Consider the following 24,943-nt stretch of genomic DNA (forward strand, 5'->3'; position numbering starts at 1 on the left):
TGAATTGAACAGAATTCTGTATCACATCAAAGCACATTTTGAGCGGTTAAAAACATCTTTCACAAGAATCTATGTTAAATCAATACTTTTAGCAGAATATTATAAAAATGCAACAGATCGTTGAAAATATAAAATTAGAAAATCACAACCTAAGGCCAACGGTAACAGGACTCAGGAAACATTTGGTGAGCCTATATCATTATTAAAAAAAAATATTTTGAAAATTAACCACAATCCTGGACATTGTTGTGAAAGGAAAGTAACGAGACTTGTGATAGGCAAGGATATGATTTATGCATGCCACAGATTAAAGAGGAAGGTAACAAAATTTTGGCAGTCATAACAGTAAAGTTTGTGTGTAGCGTGTTTTTAAAGTAATATCCACTTTGAATTTACTATATATGCAATAATAACAGATGGTGCTTGTCTAGCTAAGTTATTTCAGTGAACAGTCAACTGTAAGCAATAGTAGTTTAATCATTTTGTTGTTAGGCGTTTACATTCGTCCTTTTTTATAAGAGTGCCACAATTAATAATCCTGCCAAGTGTAAAGTACAAGAAGTAATCGATTTTTCATGGCAAAAAACAATTCTATGGCTGAAAGTCACAGACAAATTTGTGACGACATTTATTGCGAGTGATGCTAAAGTAAGACGGTAGTGCTGTTCATTTCAAGAAGGGTGAACAAACATTCATGATGAAGACTATAGCAGCTGGCAATCGATGGTAACAGATGATTTAATTGAATTTCATTGGAAAATCTTCAATAATCTACATTATAGTCCTTACTAAAATTAAAATAATCGTAGCGATTATTTTCATTTTATTCACCTTAAAAATGGCTTGCATTACAAAGGTTTGACAATGAAAATGAATTGAAAAATGGCCTTAATGTATGGTTTAAGTTACCAGCAGCAGAATTTCTTGAAGCGAGAATAAAGAAACTATGAAAAATATGTTGAAGTTGAAAGCAGCTATGTAGAAAAGTAGTAAATAAATGTAACTTTTTTGAAAAATAATAAAGTTTTTTCATATTTTTCAGTTTTGTTCTTACTTGAAAATGAACATTACTATAAAATATTACCCCGTAAAAAGAGATCTCATTAATGAACAGACATCAAAAATTTTTAAAGAAAGTGTATATTATATTAATCGCATTGGTCTGGCTACTGGAAATAATAATTTGCAACAATATTTTTGTCATTGGAAGAGAAAGTTTTTGGAAAGGCTAGATTAGAAGGAAACACGATCTACATTTAGCAAGGGTGGAACATGCTGAAAATGTGAAAATAAGAGGAAGTTCTCTTCTAGCAGTATATGGAGAAGATTTGGTTAATATAAGTAAAAGTATACAAATTAAGATAAATAATTTGGATATGAGTATTCTCAATAAAATGTAAGTACACAATTAATGGTCAGTCACAGTTATATTTTATGCAGGTGTGATTCATTAATTTGTGATAGTGAAATATTTGCATAAACTAGTTCTAAGTTATGAAATAAGGATAAAATTATTTTTTATTTTTTTTAGCATGTTTAGTGTACCATTAACAGTGCGGTATTCACTGAGAATTTAAATTAAAGATTTCAGGTGCAGACTACTGAAGTGTCTCATTTATAAAACCAATTTTGGAGACACCTATTAAAAAAAAAAGTCTATTAATAGTAAGTAAATTATATAATTACCTTTGGCAATGATGTATCCAGATCAGGATGGGTTAAATTGATAAGTAATTGGACAACACTGTCAATATCTACTTCAGATAAAGGATTATCAGGTGATGCATCAAAAAATAATTGTAAAGTTGGTAAGAATGCCTTTTCTAATATCAGCTGAGCACCATGAGTCATTACAAATGCTTTGAAAAACATACTAAGCCTCTGTCTAAATGCTGTATCCTCATCTGAAATAAAAACACACCCAGCTGAGTTTTTATGAGGGTAAAAGCATATATCTATAAAAAATTTTGCTAAACTTTACAAAAAAAAATTCTGCCCTGTCAAGTTTTCATATAGAATAGGAATTTTTATACGGAATTGAAAAAAAATTAAACATCACTACAGTTATTTTGGTTAGTTGATAAAAATCATATTTAAAAATCTAATTAAAGTATTCAAAAAAGTTGTGATAAAATAAAGAAATAACAAAAATTTCAACTAACAGTAGATTATTAAATTAAATTCTGAATTATCACAAATACTCCAGTGAACATTTTGATAGCAATAATCTGAAAAATAATTCAGTTATTGCTAGTGTAAATGTTCCTTGTTTGAATTTTTGACCAGTGATAATAACTTACATTTCCATTCAATGCCATGAAAACTTCATTCCATTCAGTAAATAATTTTTAAAATCATTTAAGCTTTTAAAAGCTTTCAATAGTTTGAATTCCCAAATTTTTTGCCAGTTTTAAAACTTGAACTTAAATAATTGGTCCTGAAATAAACATTTCGTTTGCTAATGCTCTCTCATTAAATCACTCACAGAACGATTAATTTTTTTTATCATTGAAAATTGTTTATTTTGTTGCATTTATTCATTCAGCAATTTACAGACAATTGGATTTAAAAAATATATATATCTATCTGTGCTTTATTGCAGTGATATTTTAAAACTAACTGTTTTACAGAAAAAATGTTTTTTTTGTATACTCTAATATTACTTGTTTACATAAAGTTAATATTTTACAGTTCCAGACACTTTATTGAAAATGAATAATGAATGAAGAAATACAAAAATAGTTAAAATTTTTGAATTTGGTGAATAACTAGATAATTTATAAATTTATACAAATTCCAAGGAATACAAATATTTACAAGTACCAAAAGTAAGGTAAATTATAATAGTGTTATATATTCACTTAAATTACTTTAACATAACTATATGGTCAAATATAATTACACTAACAGAATAGAAGATGAACATTATTTTAACAACTATCTTTTAGAAGAATATTATGATTTTTTTATGTACTCAAGGAATTCCACGGCACTATTTCCTTATCTCCTTTCAAGGCAATATTAAAGGTCAGAATAGTCTATATTGAATCAATGATTCATTTTAAAATCCTGTTTTATTAAAGAAAAAAAAAATACTGTCAAACTGGACCCAGCAAGCAAGGCTGAGAATTTTTTGAGCGTAAAAGGTCCTAGCCCTTTAAGATATTAAAGACATTCATTAAAGAAAGAAAAATTAATACTTCATTATATTTCTCTCATCATTGCAACAGAAATATAATGAAGTAGAATTACTAATTTTTCTTTCTTTAATAAATATGTGTAAAATATTTAATATTCTCACAACCACGAGGATAATGAATGCATCAGGGGTCCAGGCTAAACAGTTGGATGAGCTCTGATCGATTTACATAAATACACAAACTGAATTTTCTAAAACAAAATATAATAAAATATATCAGTTTACTCTAGTTTTATTACCTGAAACTGGACTGAACCAAAGTGAGACAAGCTTAGCAACCAAAGTATGAGAACGCAGATGACCAATTAATAATAATTTACATAAACCTTCCGATGCCACATTACGAACTTCTTTTGACTGTAAATAATAAATACAAAAATAAAGTTTATTTTCATTGTTTGAAAATATAAAAATAATTAAAAAAATATCAGCAATATTTAAAATAAATTTAGAAAATACTTTTTAGACATATTATGTTTTATAGTTGAGTTAGACCAAAAAGGTTACTTCATTTATTTCTTCTTAAAGGTAGTTGATATTGCAAATGTCAGAAAAATGCCTGTTGTGCTTCAAGTAATGGAAAGTGCCTCACTGTAAATTAGATGCTGAATACATTTAAGACTCAAAAAATTACCAAATAATTGTAATTATCATATACAAATACATAGTAAGAGCAGTAACAGCACTAATAGTAGTGGTAGAGGCAGTGGCAACAGACAGCAGTTCTATTATATTGTTGTGTGTGTTTATTTGCAGAGAGTAAGTGAAAAAGTAAAATGTTATTTCGAAAACAATTATCTTTATTTACATTCAAATATGCATATTTTTCAATATAATCGCCTTTTATTTATATGCACTTAGTCTATCTTTTAAAAAAACTATTGAATTCCTTTCTAAAAGAATCATTCTGGTCTGGTGTATAGCCAACATTGCTTCCACGACCTCTTCCATAGAACAAGAATGATTCCCTCATACCTCTTTTTGCAGAGGACCAAAAATATGAAAACCAGTTGGCATCAGGTCAAAGCTGGGTGGTCCAGCAACTCAAAAAGGATGGTTTTGTCAGTAGAATGAGGTTGATTATTACCTTGAAGCAAACTTATGCTTTTTGAAAGTTTACCATGACTTTGGACTTTATATTTGCCTTTTGTTATCACAATAGTTTACAATACTCACTTTTTCTGATTTAGGTGTAAAAAGAATAAAAACTAGACCTTAAGTATCCCAATAAAAATTAGACCTTAAATATCCCAGAACAATGTCATCAACTTTCCTGCAGACATGTGAATTTTGAATATTTCTTACATGGAAGATGAAGGATGTTCCAGACAAAGGTTTGGGTCACTTTTTTTGGGTTCAAATTGATGAACTCAATTATCATCAACAGATATTATCTGCTTCAGGAGATAAAAGAGAAAAAATGACGAATTTTTTCTCTTGTCTTCAGGCATTTGACTGGTTTGATGCAGTTTTCCAAGAATCTCCATCTAGTGCCAGTCGTTTCATTTCAGTATACCCCCACATCCTATATCCTTAACAATATTTCAATCATTGCCTGCCTGCACAGTTTTTGCCTTCTACCTGTCCCTCCAATATTAAAGCGACTATTCCAGGATGCCTTAGTAAGTGGCCTATAAGTCTGTCTCTTCTTTTAACTATATTTTTCCAAATGCTTCTTTCTTCATCTATTTGCCGCAACACCTCTTCATTTGTCACTTTATCCACTCATCTGATTTTTAACGTTTTCCTATAGCACCACATTTCAAAAGCTTCTAATCTTTTCTTCTCAGATACTCCGATCGTCCAAGTTTCACTTCCATATAAAGTGACACTCCAAACATATACTTTCAAAAATCTTTTCTTAACATTTAAATTAATTTTTGATGTAAACAAATTATATTTCTGACTGAAAGCTTGTTTTGCCTGTGCTATTCGAGATTTTGAATCGCTCCTGCTTCGTCCATATTTAGTAATTCTACTTCCCAAATAACAAAGTTCTTAAACAACCATAATCTTTTCTTGTCCTGTTTTATATTCAGAGGACCATCCACTTTATTTCTACTACATTTCATTACTTTTGTTTTGTTCTTGTTTATTTCCATGTGGTAGTTTTTGCATAGGACCTCATCCATGCCATTCATTGTTTCTTCTAGTTCTTTTTTACACTTAGAATTACTATGTCATCAACAAATTGTGGCATCTTTATCTTTTCACCTTGGACTGTTACTCCGGATCTAAATTGTTCTTTAATGTCATTAACTGCTAGTTCTATGAAAAGATTAAAAAATAATGGGGATAGGGAATATCCCTGTCTGACTCCCTTTTTTATTACAGCTTCTTTCTTATGCTCTTCAATTATTATACTGCTGCAGTTTGGTTGCTGTAAATGATAGCAATTGTTCTTCTGTCTCTATACTTCAACCCTAAATTTTTTAAAACGCTTAACTTTTCTTCATCTGTTATCAAATGCCTTTTCTAAGTCTATAAATGCCATGTATGTTGGTTTGTTTTTCTTTAATCTTCCATCTACTATTAATCTGAACACTAAAACTGCTTCCCCTGTCCCTATCATTTCCTGAAACCAAATTGATCTTCTAACACTTCTTCCACTCTCCTCTCAATTCTTCTATACAGAACTGTAGTTAAAATTGTTGATGCGTGAGTAGTTAAGCTGATTATTCTATATTCTTCACATTTATCTGCTCCTGCTTTCTTTGGTATCATGACAATAATACTCTTTTTGAAGCCTGATGGAACTTCCCCTTTTTTTTAAATATTACACCCCAGTTTGTATAATCTATCTATTGTTTCCTCACCTGCACTGCGCAGTAATTCTGCAGGTATCCTGTCTATTCCAGGAGCCTTTCTCCTTTTCAAATCCTTTATTGCTCTATTAAATTCAGATCTTAGTATTGTATCTACCTTTTCATCCTCTTCAACTTCCTCTTCTTCCACTATAACACCAGTTTCTAATTCATTTCCTCTGTATAACTCTTCAATATATTTCACTCACCTATTAACCTTTTCTTTCGTATTATAAATCGGTGTGCCATCTTTATTTAACACATTATTAGATTTTAACCTATGTATCACGAAATTCTCCGTAACTTTCCGTATGCGCAGTTTATTTTAACAATGATCATTTCTCTTTCCATTTCTGAACACTTTTCTTTCATCCATTCTTCTTTTGCTAATTTGCACTTTCTGTTTAAACTATTTCTTAAGTGTCTATAGGTACTTTTCTCTTATATATCACTAAGATTCTTATACTTTCTTCACTCATCCATTAGCTGTAATACATCCTCTGATATCCAAGATTTTCTACCAGTTCTCTTTGTTCCACCTAAGTTCACCTCTTCTGATTTAAGAATTTCCTTTTTAACATTCTCCAATTCTTTTTTCTACCTTAACTTTCATACTCAGAACTCTTGTGATGTCCTCCTCAAAACTCTTCTTCACCTCCTCTTTCTCAAGCTTCTCTAAATTTCACCAATTCATTTGGCACCTTTCTTCACGTTTTTAAACCCCAATTTACAATTCATTATCACTAAATTACGGTTGCTGTCAATATCTGATGCTGGATATGCTTTGCATTCTATGAGTTAATTTTTTTGCTTAATCTTTGCTTAACCATGATATAATCTACCTGATAACTTGTAGAATCACCCGGATTTTTCCAAGTATATATTTTTCTATTATGACTTTTAAACTGGATGTTGGCAATTACTAAATAATACTTAATGCAAAACCTCAATAAGTCGGCCCCTTCTTTCATTTCTTTTGCCCAACCTGTATTCCCCCACAATATTTCCTTCCTTGCCTTTTCCGATACTTGCATTCCAATCTCCAACTATTATTAAATTTTCATGCCTTTTATGTGTTTAATTGCTTCGTCAATTTCTTCATATATACACTCTACCTCATCATCATCATAGAATCTTATAGGCATACAGATGTTAATAATCGTTGTCAGCTTAGGTTTTCATTTTATTCTAATTATAATGACTCTATCGCTATGCTTTTTGAAATACTGTACTTTCTTCTCTATTCTTTTGTTCATTACAAAACCTACTCCTGCCTGCCCTTTATTTGACACAGAGTTATTCTAAACTCACCTGACCAAAAGTTGTTTTCTTCTTCCCACCGAACCTCGACAATTCCTACTACATCTACATTTAACCTTCCCATTTTCCTATAAAATTTTCTAACCTACCATTCTTTTTAAGGCTTTTAACATTCCACGCTCTGACTCAGAGAATGTTATTTTTTAATTTTCTGGTGACCCATACCTGCAGATCCGAACAGGGGACTAGTTTACCTCCAAAATATTTTACCAAAGAAGGCACCTCCATTTGTGTTACATTAAAATACAAAGAGCAACATTTTCTTGCAGCTGTAGTTTTCCATTGCTTTCAGCTGCACAGTAATAACAAGATTGAGTTGATGGGGCCGTTTAAATCTTCTTGTCTTACACCCTTAGTAGCTACTAAAAGAGCTGCCGTCGTCTTTCAGAAATCATTCCTTAGTTTGGCTCTCAACAGATACCACTCCAATATGGTTGCACCTTTGGTCGAGCTACTCTGTATCACTGACCATTCAAGCCCCCTCACCATCGACAAGGTCTCATGATTCATAGAGGGGTCTTCATCATTATAACATTTTAAAAGCTTGTGGAAAATCGTTGAATGATTATCTTTGACGATGTCTATTAGCTAAAGCACAGACTTTTTGGAAGTTCAAAGAATCTCCTGGTTGATTTGAAAATTCCATGCAATAGCTTATATATTCAATTCATTTGGAACAACTTTTAATCAGTCAATTAATGTAAATTATTTTGTTAATTGTTTTGATATTATAATTATTTTCAAGTGGAAAGCTTACCTTTTCATTGCTTATCATAGAGAAATCCTTTCTTTTTAGACCTTGCTTCCTGTTAAACAACTCTTTCCAGCTTGCTGCTGCAATCTATGAGCAATCTCTGAATGTTTCACCACTTCTGAACTGAGAAAACATACTACTACTTACATTTTTTCCTTGATGTAATCTGACACAAAGGCTCATTTTAAATAAACTTTTAAAAACAAAAACGAACACGTATAACAATACTTAACAGATAATATGAGCTTATGATTTATAGCAGTACAGCCAATATTATGAAACAAGTAATTAGGAAAAGGAATTTCACTTCACTTTTTGACTTTCCCTTACATATTTCATAATGTTCATCTGTAGTAATATAAGGTTCTGTTTTTCCCATCTGTAGATTAAGATTTGTATTGGAAAAAAATTGTTTACTTTTTCATTTTTCTTTAATAAAAAATAAAAACTAATAATTAACTTACATCACTGTCAAGTAAAGAGTAAAGTAATGGTATCACGTATCTTTCACCACATTTACCATCTTCAGTAGAAAATTTACTGGAACTTTCTCTACTATCGCTTTTTGTGGTGTCTTCTTGTTTTTCTTCTTTTGGATTAATATTATCTAAAACAATCAATATATAAAAAAAATTACATAATTATTTATGGGAACTGAAACTCATGAAATCTTTAATTTTATCCATGACGGTAAGCAATAAAAGTTATTAATATTAACGTACGTAATATTTAAAATAATATACAGTGATATTAAAGTATGGAAACAGCTTGAAAATTGACGGATAAAAGGAGGTAAAAACAAGTGCCTATCTACATAATTATGAAACTACTATTTTCTATTAAAAAAAAGTTTGATTCAATATGGCAGACAAAAATTTCAAACACACCATAAAGTAGTAAAATTTTGTAAACTATGTAGATCTGCACTTGTCTTTACCTAGTATTCCTCAGTTTTGAAACATAAAGCAGTTTGCATACTTTAATACCCCTCTACATATTTAATATATTATTTTTAACTAATAGTAACATATTTAATTTAATAATTTATAAATCCAATCAATAACTTAGACATTTTCAGTCATATATGTAGGCAATCTGTAATATAAATTCATATTTCAAGAACAGATTGAGGTATTTTAATAAATTAAATTAACATATTTAAACCGTCATTCTCAATGAGAAGATAAATATGAAGGATTTTTGTTACCAAATTTTAAAATGGTGGTCGTATGTATTAATCTTTACATCACTGATGTCTTTTTAACTTTGTATTTTTATGAATTTCTTTTTATTAGATAAGACAATGACACCTCATTTATGCATTCCAATTTAAAATAAGCAAGTGGAAAAATTTATAGAAGTGTCAGTCTGAATTGGGCCAATTTTCATTTCTTCCAATAAGAAGCAAATAAAAAAGAGAATCAATTTTCAAAGTTTCTTTTTGCATTTCTTTATGCATTATGTAAATTTTGAAATGTTTAACCGAGTAATTCTTATAAATATCATGTAACGTGAAAGAAAGCCCTCTAAAGTACACAGAGTGAACATTTGACAACCATTTCATAGAATAATCATCACAAATCCACCAACACTGGCAACTTTGATGAGCAGATTGTTCCATATTTTCAACTGAAAGTATTATAGAAACAAATTATTAAAACGGTTGAATTTATAAAATTTCATTTAGATTATTTTTATAAAGTTTGTAAATATTTACAGTAATAAAATCACAGAAAATAGTCATTGGCCCCTTTTTTACAGAACTATTTTTCTTTTTCATAAGACCAATATGAATTTTCCAATTTTTACTTAGGCTGTTCATTAATTTTGTGGAGCGAAATCAAGAAGTTTTTCTCCATAAGGTTTCAATTTCTGCAGTAGTTGGATTTTTATGTCATTTCAACTTTTTGTGTAAAACGTTGTGATTTGTTGTTTTCGGAATATCTAACTAAAGGCTTCGACGAGAGTTGGATTTGTTAGGATTTCCGGTTGCACGTAGTTCGTTCCAACAACTTCGACTGATACTCGTGGTCGGCTGGTTGATTTTTCTTTGAGAAGAGATCCAATTTCTTCTAACTGTGAACCGATGTATATTATTTTTATGCAGTGGCTCTTTTCCATATTCACGTCAAAATGCACGTTGAACTAAAATTATGGACTTTAATTTAACCTGCCACAAAGCACACTGCTTTTTCTTGAACAGTGAACATAGCAACGAACTAATCATACCTCAGCAGCAGTACCACACTGGTTTTGGTTAAACGGCGTTACAAAAACGTTTGGGTTGGAGGCTATCAGGACTACCGATATCACCTTTCAAAATTTCCCAACTGCCTTGATCTAAATTACAGAAACCCTGCCATTCTTTTATGAAGACCCCGTATTAAAATATCCCGAATATTTTGGTAATTCGGTAATATAATAAATGTGCAGGTGGAAGGTAAAACCGTTACAGGAAGACAAAGATTTGAATTTATAAACCAAGTGCATAATGGTAAGTATGTTGAGAGGATGGTGGCAAAGTTCACACGGCCATCTTCATCAAATTCATTACTCTTTCTCACCATTCATGCTACCTGAAAAGTAGATTAAAATAAGCTTTGAACGAGTGTTGGTGACGTTGGAAATAAGCATTTCACATTAATACCTGTTAACTGACATGAAAGTTAGATTTAAATCAACCGATAGAATTGACGATGGTGTGGAATTTAAACTTTTTAAATTCCTGAAATCTGTGAAAATTTATGTGAAAGTTAATGTACTTTTAGTCGGCGATCAATTTTTGTGAGTAAACTTTACACTCCTATCTCAGTTAGATGTAATTTAAATAAATATAAATATGTATATGTTTTTCTTTTCTATTTTTTCTGATTGAGAATTATAGTCATTTTGGCTTAATCTCCTACAATGGGGGATGGTTCCTTTTCAACCCACAATTACGTTTCTGTTTTTTGTATTTTGTACTTAAAAAATTATATACTTGTTTCACTATATTTATTCCGATTTTCTCCTTTTAAAAAAATGCATTGTAGTTCATCTATGGTAAGGCAGCGTTTTGATTTTCTTGATTTTGGAATTTTTAATTTTGATTTTCTTGAACCGTTTTTGAATTTTGGGATCTGATAGTTCGCCCTTATAAAATATTAATAATAATCTACAAGTCATTCCTTTTGACTTTTTATAACCGATCAAACTAGATTTAATGTTGTGTCGTGACTTTCTTTAAAACCTCTTTGTGAATGAAATTACAAAGCGGTAGCCCTGAAAAACTGAAGCGGTAACGTCTATAGAGCAGTGATTTTTAAACGGGTTAAATAGAAACTGGACTAAAATGAAACGGTTTTCATTAAGGTTGATATCTTAACCTTGGCCTTTGAGACATGTAATTCAACTTTATTTGCTGTATTATAAATAAAGGTGGTTTAAAGCTACACGTACGCAAACTTTCTGTATAGTTCTTCAATTTTTTTTTACAGTTAAAATTTGTGCCAAATTATTATATTTCATCAAACTAGGATTGGAAGTTGTAAGGAAACGAACAGTGAAATTACACAAAGGAAATGTCACTGACAATTTCATGTAGTTTTGTTTCTTCTATTCTAGACTAAGAACTGATGGATGAACTGAAATAAGGAAGACTTTGTTTTATTTATAATTTGTATTAAAGTAATAATAAAACCGTTTATTCTCGGAATATTTGTTAGAGTGAGGTTGTGGCACGTATTCATTTTATATACCGCATTTCAACGTCCCATAAAATTTCAAGGATTGACAAGGTTTTCCTTTAAGAAACCTCAACATTTTCTGTGATGGTTCTTAAAATTATGGAAGAAAAACAATTTCTGGAACTTTATATTTAATTAAGGTGGTCTATACAACATCTCTCGTCCGTAATTTCTTGTTCCTCTTTTAACTAAAAATTCTTTGATCTTTCTAGGAATTTTGAGCCAGGTAGATGCCCTGGAAGGAACCTGAATGGCTTCTTTGTGTAGAATTGTCTTGATTCGCCGTCCTTCGATGGATACATAGTTCTTTTGACATAATATAGTATGATTAGTGTGAATAGCATTCTTAAATCAGTCCAACACTGAAGCATAATACACCCCAGTTATGTATTATCAGTTATTCAATACATTTTTAATATAATTAATTAGTATTTACAAAAAAAATAGTATTTTTTGTCGAAATGAACCAATTTAAATTTGCATGTTAAGTAGAACAGACCAATCCGATAACAAAATAAGTAAGATAAACAGTTATTTAAGAATAATCAACAAAAAAATCCATCTATCAAATGAATGGACAACTGTAACCAGCAAAAAAGATTCACTAATAAACTATTATTATGATGCAATAATCTACACACACCTTCATCACTTAAATGAAATATTCTTAATCCATATTTCTGTAATAAATCAAAAACAGCCTTTAAAGCAGGTACAGTCAGTGACCCAGATGAGATCTGAAACAATATTTTTTACAACTGTTTAGATTATTAATCATTATATTAGATTATAAAATTGATTTTTTCTAAGATCAATCCTTTCAAGACTCATATCACCTCTGTACTAATAATTCAAATATGCATGATTCAACTTGATCCACCCAAGTACAGAAAATAAAATAAAATGACACTCACCTTATTTTTCATATGATTTCTACAAAAGTACTTTTGCAGTAACCCGCATCTTCAGCTGTAGATATTTTTTTGTAAAATACTTTGTATAAAAGTGAGGACACACTTATAAAAGCTGCAATAGATAGCAGCACTTTTATAGATATTACATGGACATTTTATTTAACAGTACAATACTAGAGTACTGGCTGGCCATATACATCCCAGTATGTTTTTTATTTTATTTTTAATTGACAACATATATTTTTTTATGTAATTTTAATATTTTTAACATTTAATTTTTATTTTTACGTTTAATATGTAATTTCATACAAAGTATTTTACAAAAAAATATCTATAACTGAAAATGCAGGTTACCATGAAAGTACTTTTGCAGAAATCATACGAAAAAATGAGATTAGTGTTATTTTATTTTCTGTATTTGAGTGGATCATGTTGAATCATACATATAATTATTATATCTCTGTTGAACTAAAAACCATTTATCATTAATTCTAGTACTAACTAATATTAGAATATGACAATATATAGATACGATGAACAAAAAAGAATATTGGGGTTTTAAAGTAATTTAATATCTCGTAACATTAAATCTTTTACGATAATGAATCACAAATAAAATGAAAGAGTAATCTTATAGTTTTTCCTTACAAGTGTAAAATATGAACATCTTTCATGAAGCAGCACACATCCAACTGATAACACAGTTCGTCCTATACTTCAATCAGTACATTTGTAGTAACGGAAGTGATAGCTGCTTCAATCCTGTGTCTCAAATCGGATAGATCAGTATGTAGCAGAGATATACACAAGATCCTTTATAAAACCCTACAGGAAAAATCACATTGGGCCCTACTGGGTTATCTTGGAGACCACTGCAAACAAACTCTGTCAATGGATCCTTGCCGACTGATCCAGCAGTTGGGGAAAAACATCATTCAACCAATCCTGTACAGAGTTATGGCAATGAGAAGGAGCATCATATTGTTGCCAAATAAAATTCTCTGATCCATCTTACAGTTGAGAAAATAACCATATATGCAACATATCAAATAAGCAACTTTGTTTACACTCACTTTAGTGAAAAAGAATGGCCCGTTAAACTTGCCGTTGGGATATTGCACAGAAAATATTTAATTTGGAGAATCCCTTTTGCATTGAAAAAGTTCATGGGGATTTTCTGACGAGATACAGACATTATGTGTCTATTTTTCCTCTAAGATGAAATGTTAACTCATTACATAACACAACATTTGAAATGTTATCATCTTCATACTGTAACATTTTGACTGTGAAGTTAGTAGGCTTCAAAACCTGTAACAGCTGTTTCACACTGACATTGCTAATTCATGGTTGACCTTCCAAACAATTTTTTTAGGACTAAACATGAAAGACTCCCTGACACATTCAACATTTTCTTCAGGCTTTGTGTTCAGGAGTCACTCTTTGCTAGTGGCACAGGGAAGTATCAGCGATAATCAATCTATGACCATGATCACAACTAAAATTCTTCTTTTTGCTCTTTGAATCTATCCTTAAATCAATACTGTACACCTCATCCAAAAGATATAAGTAATTAAAATCCCAATATAATTTTTGTACACTCAGCATAGAGCAGAATGATCATTTTTATGTTCATTTGTATTTATGTTATAAGTAATCAAGTTAACATTTTTAATGTAACCAAATATTATAATGAAACTATACAAACTAAACATTGAAATTAATCTAGACTCAAATTTATCTATAATGATGTTATTTAAACTAAGCATATATTGTGTATGTATAATTTTTTTATGTTATTATATTTGCAGTTTATGATTAAATGGAGCACGGCAAAAACTAGGTGGGTCTCACAAATCAAATTTAGAAGATGGTCACAACTTTATTTTCTTTTCATTTGAAATAACGTTGAGTAGCATCACTTTAAATTACTAAAAAAAAAATCCTCAAAAAACTATGATTACTACAAAACATATGAAAACTCTGGATGTGGCACCAAGCTAACCAAAACTGATGAAGAGAAAGAGGATAGCTGACAACTGTGTAATTGTTATATGTGAATCCATCATCAAGGTTGTGATTATGCAGGAAGGTATTCTACTGTAATGTAATTATTTCATTAAAAATTGACCTTATCAATTAGTTTCTATTCATTATCTTCATTAAATCCTTTCAGAGAGAACTCGGCAATTCTAAACTTTAAACTACAGATATATATGATCACTAGAATGGCTTTCCAAAATGAAGCCAAGTTTACACAAGTTCAGAATCAATAGTTTTACAAACTGTCATTGTATAATAAATTACAGATTACTACTGTTGCAATCACGATAAATAAAAAATACATTTATCTAAATCATACAAATACTACAAAAAAGATTAGTTTACTCTGTGTACATTATAATGTACACTGTAATCACTAGCAAAATCTTTAATTCAGTAGTACAAATATACTGAAAACTTACATAATGTAGTTCTTTTTCTAATAATATTAAAATTCAACAGCACAATCTAAAAACAGAATTCAATTTTACTAAAAATTACATCTACATTAAATAATTTTTTTTTACTATTTTTGAACATTGTGGAGAGGAATCCAGATTTTCGCAGTGTACTTGCATTAAGATTAAAAAAAAACTGTATTATCTGATTACTAGTGAAAGAGTTTTTAAATAATAATAATAATAAAACCCAAACTAGTAGGTGACATAGTTGCAGAGGTATTCACTACAACCAGGTATTATGTATGCTAACAAAAGTTTTGAAACCAATATGGACTGTCAGTGAAATAGTCAAACCATTCACCTCTACTAAGAATAGAAACTATAATTCAAGAGACAATGTTTATTATCAATTTTTAATTAAACCTTCTTTTAAAGAAATCCTAACGTAATTATAACCACCAGTATATTGATATTATTATAATCAATGTATTGGTAGTGATAGACTTGCAATAGATTTATATTTTAATTACTGAATATGTCAGAAAACGATCACAATTGTTATCATTAACTATAGTAATAACAATAAAATTGTTAAGTAAAATATTATTAATCCATTAGCTGAGTTAGCAGAACACCACCAGTATTTGTGTGCTTGAGTACTTTTCTATAAATTAAAAAAGAGCTGCTACCATTATAAAAATTACACTTAAAAGTATGAACAAATGTACTACTAGGTCCTGAGCAAAAAGGCAGTCCATCTTCAGGTTGATTATTCCCTTTCTTTAGCCTACACATACCTTTCACAGGTATGTAAGGTACCTTACATACTCCTACAGTACTCATATCTTTCATATTCATCACAATACCACATGAATTGAGCCAATTAGAAAGCTGGCTCCATCTGTGGTACCCTTTAATAATTGTCTAAATGAGGTGCTAACTCATCCTTTGGAATTCTTCAGCAATACTGTTTCCATCTCCATGGGAGTTAGCAAAAAATTTCACTGGCTGAGAAGGGCAACAATTACCAAATTATATAAAGGTGGGTGGCTACCTAGACCTTCAAAGAACCAATCTATCTGCCATGAAGAACTACTAATTGGCATTACTGACTAAAATCTTTTGTTTTGCAGCATTAGCAACTCTTTTTCTTCAGATAATTGTTATTGGAAATGCTTTCAGCATCTTTCACTTCATCACCATTATAAACAGACAAATAACCAAAGACCTCATGTTAAACTATCAATCCTTAATTTATATGCTACAAAGTACAGCAAATTACTTATTGGCAATATCTTTTTTCAAAAACTAACATCTGTGAAATTAAAAAAAGTTTACTCTACTTTTGTTAATCTAAAAATGGTTTGTTAATCTAATTATTTGATTTATTATTCTTTTATTATTTGGTATAAACTTTATTACCAAATAATAAAGTTTATACAGCTGCTCATAATATCATATGTTGCTTAAAAGTTAAAAGAACTGAAATGATTTTGTTTGCAGGTAAGAGCAGGTAAACATGAAAACAACTTTTCTTGTAAGGAGTAGATGATGTCAAGTCACAAACAATTCAGATACTACAAGTACTAAATATAGATTTAATTAATGAACCGTATGACATAAAAGACAATTAAAATAACGCATCACTAACTGCACTGCCAATCTTAATAAGCATCTTCATTGGACAACACATGTTCTCCAGCAGGAAACACTTTATTTCAGCATTCTAAAATAATTTTATTCTTTTCAACTTACTCTTCTTTAAACATAATAGTTTAACAATTTAATAAGAACATTTTAAGGACAATCAAATTAATAATTACCAAGAAACATAAGACAATGAAGCGTTCTCTTGCAAGTTCTGCATCAAGTAAACAGAACATACTGAAAGTTTCAAGTGATAAACTGCTAACAGTTGCATTCTGTAGATTTTTCTGCAAAAAAGGACACAAATTTTAAAAACTATTGTTATGTTATTAATATAACAAATTGATAAATATAAATATATCAGATTCCTGTTATTCTAATAAATTAAAATAAACTCCATTTGAATTAAAGAAAAATTCAGATTATTGGTATTTAATTTTTAGTTGCTATATTTCAAATATTTACTTGGACAATTATGAATTACTAAAAGATTCCAATAAAAAAAGTTGACATGGTCAAGTTTTTTATTTATTTGTTTTGTTACTGGTCATTTATTAATTTCAAATTTAAATTTAGCTATATGTTTACAAATAAATTCTCATTTATTGAGTTATTATTGCAATCATTAATTAAAACACAAAAGGTTAAAATATTTTCAAACGTCTCTTTCAGAATACAACTAAATTTGATAAAACACAATGCCTCGTTTTACAATGACTTAAGTCTATAAAGAACCAAAGTTAATTAAGTCAATCAAAAGAAGAAAGTTGAAAGTGTTAACATCTACATAAAAAAAACCTTTCCAAATAATATATTTAAGATGCAAAATTAATACTAAAAAACCAATTATTACATGTAAAACAGATGAATAGACAAAACATTTCCTTAAATTCAGCTGTTGTTATAAAACATCTGTTCCTTCATATTTTTAAATCTGCTGTAACATTCTTTTGACAATTACACATGAAATAAGTTTTTCAATCTAAGAACTATATTCTCTCAAATTTAAATAATATTACCTTAAAATCAGGAAGTACAACATTATCAAACAGACTGTGCAATGTTGGGGTCAATTCTGTAACATCTCTTGAATCAATCATTTCATTAATAATTTTAAGACATTTTGTAACCACAACAGGATCAATATTTTCTCCATAATTCTAAAAAAAAAAGAGAAAAACTGGTGAAATAATCTTAAGGTAAAAGGAAGGTAGGAAAATTAGTTAACATAAAATCCTAAGAAAAGTAAAAAGCATGAGATTCAAATGATACCAAATTCAGCTAATACAGAGTGATTCAAAGAAATGGGAAATTTTGAAAGTTGTGTTGGTAGCCGTGGGCGATTGGTACCACTTCATAAGTGGCACCAGCCTCTCTAACCAAACCAGCCATTTAGTTGTCATGGATCCTTGGAGTGCTGCGCAACGTGCATTTGCTATCAAAGCGTTTTACAAAAACAATGACAGTGTGGAGGGAGCGCGTAGAGAATTTCACCATCATTTTAATCTGGGACGGCACGACCGTGTTCTATCAGCACATGCAATTAAAACATGGATATCTAATTTTGAGGAAACCGGTTCGGCAATGAAAAAGAAACCTCCAGGCCGTGAGCGAACTATCCGTACACCACAGAATGTTCAAGCTTTACAAGATGCTGTCACATGAAGTCTACATAAGTCAATCCGTCGTCTCTCAGCATCTTTACAATTGCATAGTTCAAGTGTTTGAAGAATGTTAGTGAAGGACTTGCAATACCATCCATACAAGTTGTAGATCGTCCAGGAACTGAAACCGAACGATACAGTTGTGCGAGCACAATTCTGTAATGTAATGTTTCAGAAGATAAATGATAACAAAGAGTTTGTTCACAAACTGTGGATGTCAGACGAAGCGCATTTCCACCTCAGTGGATTTGTTAACGAGCAAAATTTCAGATACTGGGCACAAGAAAATCCTACGCAGCTACACCAGCATCCGTTGCACAGCCAGAAAGTGACCGTGTGGTGTGCTATGTCATCTTACGATGTTATAGGCCCTTATTTTTTTGAGGATGACAATGGTCTTGTGATTATAGTGACGTCGGCTCGTTACGTAGCCGTGCTTGAAACCTTTGTTGTGGAACAACAAAAGAGATTTCCACCAATTCTTAACACAGCCTGGTCTCAACAAGACGTAGCGTCACATACTGTACGAATATCGATGGCAGCTGTATGCCAATTGTTTGGACAACATGTCATTTCACGAAATGGCGACATTAGATGGCCTTCCAGATCGCCTGATCTCTCAGCTTGCGATTACTTTTTGCAGGGTCACCTTAAAAGCAAAGTGTTCCACAGTAGACCTGCTACAACAGAGGAACTTAAGGCAAAGATCCAAGAAGCAATTGCGGAAATTCCAGTTGAGATGTTATGTCAAACCATGAACAATTAACGAAGAGACTTCGTGAGTGTTTACGTACAAGAGGAGGTCACCTGGAAGATGGTCATCTTTACAAAATAAACTAAAATGTATGTATCCTAAGATGGCAACATTTGTACAATTACATGAAATAAAATTCATTTTCCCACTGAAACTATGACAATAGCATGCAGAGAACATCAACATTGGATTATTGATTATAGCTTTGACCACTGAGATTTACTATAATTCCCTGATATACGAGCTATTTTCTGATATATTCCACACATCATAGAACAAACGGATAGTAATGATGCAGTTTATATAGTCTTACCAGGACCCAATAAAATATGAGAATTATAAATTCAAAATATCATGTTACAAATATGGTACTTCTTCAAATAAAAATAAGAGTTTAATGGTCAAAATCGAAAAGAACAAAATTCCAAACAGATTTCTGTATAAGTAAATATATAGTTATGTTTACCGAAACTCTGGGTAGATAATAACTCTGAGTAGATAATTAAGTTTTCAAATCAGTTTCATGCTATTCTACAATAATTTTTTAAACTCAACACATATGAGTACATTACAACCAAAACTTACAGTTATTTGTATTATTATTACAATATCGCTCTCCCTCTTCTGTATATTTTTATCTTCTAAATGTCCCTTCATAACAAAATTAAAAAACTATAGATATCTTAACAAATTGCTTCCCAATCTAGTTTGTCTTTTACAAGATTTTGGTGTTAGTGTCCATTCTCTAATTGGACTTAAAACCACTTCTTTTTTAATACTGATTCACCAAATTTACAACACCCTCTTGCAACACTGTACTTCAACAGCTTCAATTTGCTTCCTCCTTATTTTTCTTAATCTCAACAATTCAATATTACAAAATGCTACATTTCCCAGGATAGTACCAAAAAATTGCTAGAAAATAAGTTCCAAGAAAAACTGGAAAACCTCAACCTCAAAAATTGACAAGACTTGAAACAAATAGTAGACTGCACAAGAGATAGCATACATTCCAAGGAAAAGGAGGCACAGATGATGGAATCAGAAGTCTGATGATGCATTAGAGAACCAATTTAAATCCTGGAAAAACTGATGTGCTAATAAAATGCAGGAAAACCTAGTTGAACTAAAGAAGACTAGAAGACTAATGGAACCAAAACTAGCAAAAATCCTAAAGAATATGAGGAAAAGTTATGAAAATGGTCTCGACCAAATTAAATAAGGCTTCTAAACAAATTATAGTAGAAACTACTGCAGAATCTTTGTGCAGTAGTTAACCAAATACACTCCTCCAAGTCTTTGCTTTAACAAGAACAATGGGGGGGATGGCAACTAGTGACAAGGAAAACTGTAAAATCCTGGTGGAATATTTTGGGGATTTGCTAAATTGTGAAGAATCAGAGGCTCAAAAATAACAAAGCATGTGGTGAAGAGTCCATCATAGCGGAAATATGCCAATGAGAATAAAATTTGCCCCTGAGTGGAATGCTTACACAGATTTGGGAAAAAGAAGAACTCACAGAGGAGTGGAAAACTGCTCTAATTCATCCACTTAAAAAAAGGGGGACAAAATATACATTAACAATTATCAAAGAGTATCTCTTCTGTTAGTTACATACAAAATTTTTTCTAAAGTTATCCTTGTCAAATTAGAAGAACAAATTGGAAAGAATCAAAGTGGATTCAGGAAAGGGAGATCTAGCGCAGAATAAATTTTTAGTTTGAAAACAGCCATTAGGAAATACAACCTGGCGAACAAGAGAATAGTAAATCCAAGAATTACAATAGTAAAACAAGAATAGCCTTTGTAAATTTTAAAAAGGCCTTTGATTCAGTTGATTGAAAAATATTATTTAATGTTCTTAAAGAATTTGGGACACCCAAAACTAATAAACCTCATCAAGCAAACTCTCACAGATACAAATTCCAAAATTAAATTTAAAGCGGAAATATCTCAAGCATTTGGAATCACGACAGGAGTCAGGCAGTGGGATGGATGATCTCCTCTTCTCTTTAGTGTAATCTTGGAAAAGATCATACGAGAATGAAGGAAAGCTTGCCAAGATAAAGGCCAGAAGCAAGTCAAATTGGGATATGTAAAGTAGATCTGAACATTGATTCTGGCCTTTGCAGATGAGCTCCTCTCTTGGCAGAACAACAAATAACATGTTCTACATCGAATGGCCAAAAAGACTGGTTTACAAATTTCCATAGATAAAACATATGACAAATATTAAGAACGCACCAAAATTGTTATGGACAAATCTGAGAATTAAGAAGACAAGAAAATTACTTGGTACTTGGAAAAAGTTATCTGACCAAATCGAATGGACAAGAAAGCAAACATCATCAGAATCAATAAGATTCTAAAATCCTACGGCGTAACAAAGGACATGTACAATAAGAAATGAATCTCAAGGATAGGCAAGATTAGGTACTAACGGTAATCCGACCAGGAGTTTTATACGTGGCAAAATGCGTAGTTCTGAACCAAGGGGAATAAATAAACTGGAACTTGTTATAAGGAAAATCTTACGGCCCAAAAAACTAACAATGGTTGAAGATTAAGGAATAATGAGCAATTTTACTGGGAATTAGGACATCTGACAAGAATGAATTCAAACATGTTTACAAAGAGAATTTTTGAGATTTTGAGATTAAGATTTTTTCTACAAAAAAAAATCTTAGAATTCAAAGGGATCCAGAAGAAGAAAAAATGTGCTTGCCTAGAAAAAGTGGTATCTTAATATTTAATTCCTCACTGTCCTCTTTTGTATCACATTTATTTCATAACCTCTTTTTTTATATTTTATTTTTCAAATTAAATATTTCTTTTCAAACAATAAATCCATGCATTAAGTATTCCTTTTAACCCATTTCTTTTTGACAAAAGAACAATGACTTCAGCAAATCTTATCATAGCTAAAGTACACACATCTTAAAACAAAATACCACAAATAATTTTGAGGTGAAAGTGTATCTGCAAAGTAAATAAATCATTTCAAAGTAACAGGATATATCTTTCACCACGGAATGAAATGTGTGTACTATGAATTTCAATTACCGAAGCATACAGTAAGAAAGAGCTTGACTGAAAACTTACCTCGATAACAGGAATATCGGTTGAATTCCGCTGCAGCTCAGCTAATTTTTTTTCAATTGAACTTATTTCATTTTCTATTTCTTTTGATATCATGAAATCTTCGATTCGAGATGCTTCTAATCTTTCATTCTGTAAAACTATCAGACGCTCATTTAACTGTGTTCTCTAAAAACATAAAAAGATAAAGACATACAATAACATACAGAACACTTAGTTCCTTACTCCTATAAGTTATTTATTTTTAAAATAAACTTTACAATATTACTTATTATAATTGATTGATCTTTTTTTGTTTATCCTCCAGGACCACTGTTAAGTATTGCTTCAGAGGATGAGAAGAATGATTTGTAGTGTGTACAAAAATATCATGCCTGACCAGGATTTGAACCCGGGACCTCCGGATGAAAGGCCGAGACGCTACCACTCGTGCCACAGAGGCCAGCCAAAATTAATTGATCTAACACAAATTAAAAATTCCACCAAGACAGTAAAATGAACTTAACAACTTACCAGTGAGAAAACATGACTTCATACTATTCTTACACTCAAATCATAAATTCAAAAATATCTGTCTGAATTTTGTAGCATATTTTCAATTCGATGTCTGGGCCGAGACATGGTTGATATCAATTTAAATTGTGGCAAACCTATGAATGGATCTTTTCATTTTTATGTGATTTAAATTATGTTTTGAGACTGACAATGCTGCTAGAATATAGAAAAAGTTCATTCTATCCAAGCATTGGATTCATCCAATTATTCATTTTAATGTCTGTGACAATTTTAATCTTACATTAAAAATGTATAAAAGAGATATTTGATCAAATATGTTCAATAAAATTGTAATTAGTAACTTTCTATTACATCATACTGATAACTTTCTAATATTTTACAATTTTATAAGTAACACGCTATATTAGGATGCTTTCAATCCTTTTCAATACTGTTATTAAAAAAGCATTACACTAATCACTTAATGAAAAACTTATTTTTTTAAACAATCTTACTTATCACTTATGGATAACCTGTTATTAGAGTTTGAGTTTTACAATTTAAAATGCAAATTTCATATACAAATCTTTTATGTTCATAAAAATATGTGAATGAACGGTATTATGTAAACTGTTAACATTTTTACTTCATCCCACTAACCTGTTGCTGTTTCATTATATTAATACAATAATATATCATTCAATGTAGAATGTTAACGTGAGAAATCTGCAAAATTTAACCTTTTTTTAAATCTGTTCTGAAAGTTTTCATTACCTGATTCTGAAACATGTTTAACATATGTTTGGCTATACCGTGTATTTCAAAATTAATATCAGGGTTTAAAAGTTATATAATATTTATTAAGTTTTACTTACATTGATAAATTATGCACGAAATGAAATAGCAACTCAAACAGTTCATTTTATAAGTGTCACATTTGTCCAAGTGAGTAAAATTTATCACACGGCACACATCCAACCGATAACAGTGGCTTGATTCTTTATGAATCCCCAAAGAAAAAATCTCAAGGGGGTCAGATAAGGTGAAAGTGGAGACCACGACAAACAAGCCCTGTCAACTGGTGCCTGGCAACTGATCCAAAGGTCAGCGAAAATTTCATTCAACCAATCACATACAGTTATGCCAGTGAAGAGGTGCATCATCTTGTTGCCAAATAAACTTCTGTGGTTCTCATTGTAGTTGAGGAAAGAACCTTATAGGCTTTAGAGCTTGTAATAACTGAAAATTATATGGATGCAGCTGTAATGCACAGCTGTTTTAGTTGATCTTTCATTTCACGCATAATTAATAAATATATGTGAAACTTGAGAAATATTAGCCTAAACGTAGCTTTAAAACCCAAATATTCATTTTGAAACACACAATATTTAATTTAATAAAATGTTTATAATTTTATAATTAGAAAATACACAGCAGGTATTTAATTTTTAAAACAAGGCAAATTTTTTTTCTCTCTAAAAAAATAAAAAAAAGGATTTGTCCAACTACAATTATACTTTCATTATTTTCTACTCCAGTCTAATACAACCCATGCAAACTTATTTTCACTCATTTTTATTAATTTAAGACAAACAGGATAAAATAAATGGAAAAACATTAGTGATGGGTAATAGAAAACATTATTACATTATTAATGTAATAATTAATAGTAATTAATAATTGTTGAGTTATGACCAGTGAAAGATTTCACTCAGATTTCAGTTACCCTGGTGAAATGAGGTAGTACTGAAATTTTTAGCATGTTAATTATCAGACAGAATTAGTGATTTCTTATGGTTTTTGACCTGAAATTCAAATAAAATAGATCACAGAGGGAGGTACACAGCTAGATGTTACAACAGTCTTAAATCCAAAATTTCAACATCCTACAGCTAATTGTTTTTGAATTACGTGAGATACATATGTACGTACAGATGTCGCGTCGAAATTAGTCAAAATGGATTCAGGAATAGTCAAAATGGAATTTCCGATGAAATCGTGAAAACTGAAATTTTTCATGATTCCAATACTTCCTTAATTTCGTATAAGGAAGTAAAAATAAAAATTAATGTGAATAAAGATGTGCCTTTATAATCAAAACAGAATTTCAAACAAAAAAAAAA

General features: G+C 30.5%; 1 protein-coding gene across 1 annotated transcript in view; it reads right to left on the bottom strand.

The window, feature by feature from the left end:
* The window catches only part of Cap-G (Chromosome associated protein G), a 67,726-nt gene that overhangs the window by 20,379 nt on the left and 22,404 nt on the right, over positions 1-24,943 (bottom strand). Inside the window, exons 10-16 of the mRNA XM_075378781.1 lie at positions 22,329-22,493; positions 17,827-17,967; positions 16,984-17,094; positions 12,446-12,539; positions 8,542-8,684; positions 3,439-3,556; positions 1,687-1,904 (exon numbers count right to left, since the gene is read on the bottom strand). Of these exons, the coding sequence (XP_075234896.1) occupies positions 1,687-1,904; positions 3,439-3,556; positions 8,542-8,684; positions 12,446-12,539; positions 16,984-17,094; positions 17,827-17,967; positions 22,329-22,493 (990 nt within the window). The remainder of the gene's footprint in view (positions 1-1,686; positions 1,905-3,438; positions 3,557-8,541; positions 8,685-12,445; positions 12,540-16,983; positions 17,095-17,826; positions 17,968-22,328; positions 22,494-24,943) is intronic.

This window comes from Lycorma delicatula, chromosome 11 (assembly GCF_047948215.1).
Source record: "Lycorma delicatula isolate Av1 chromosome 11, ASM4794821v1, whole genome shotgun sequence".
Lineage (NCBI taxonomy): Eukaryota > Metazoa > Arthropoda > Insecta > Hemiptera > Fulgoridae > Lycorma > Lycorma delicatula.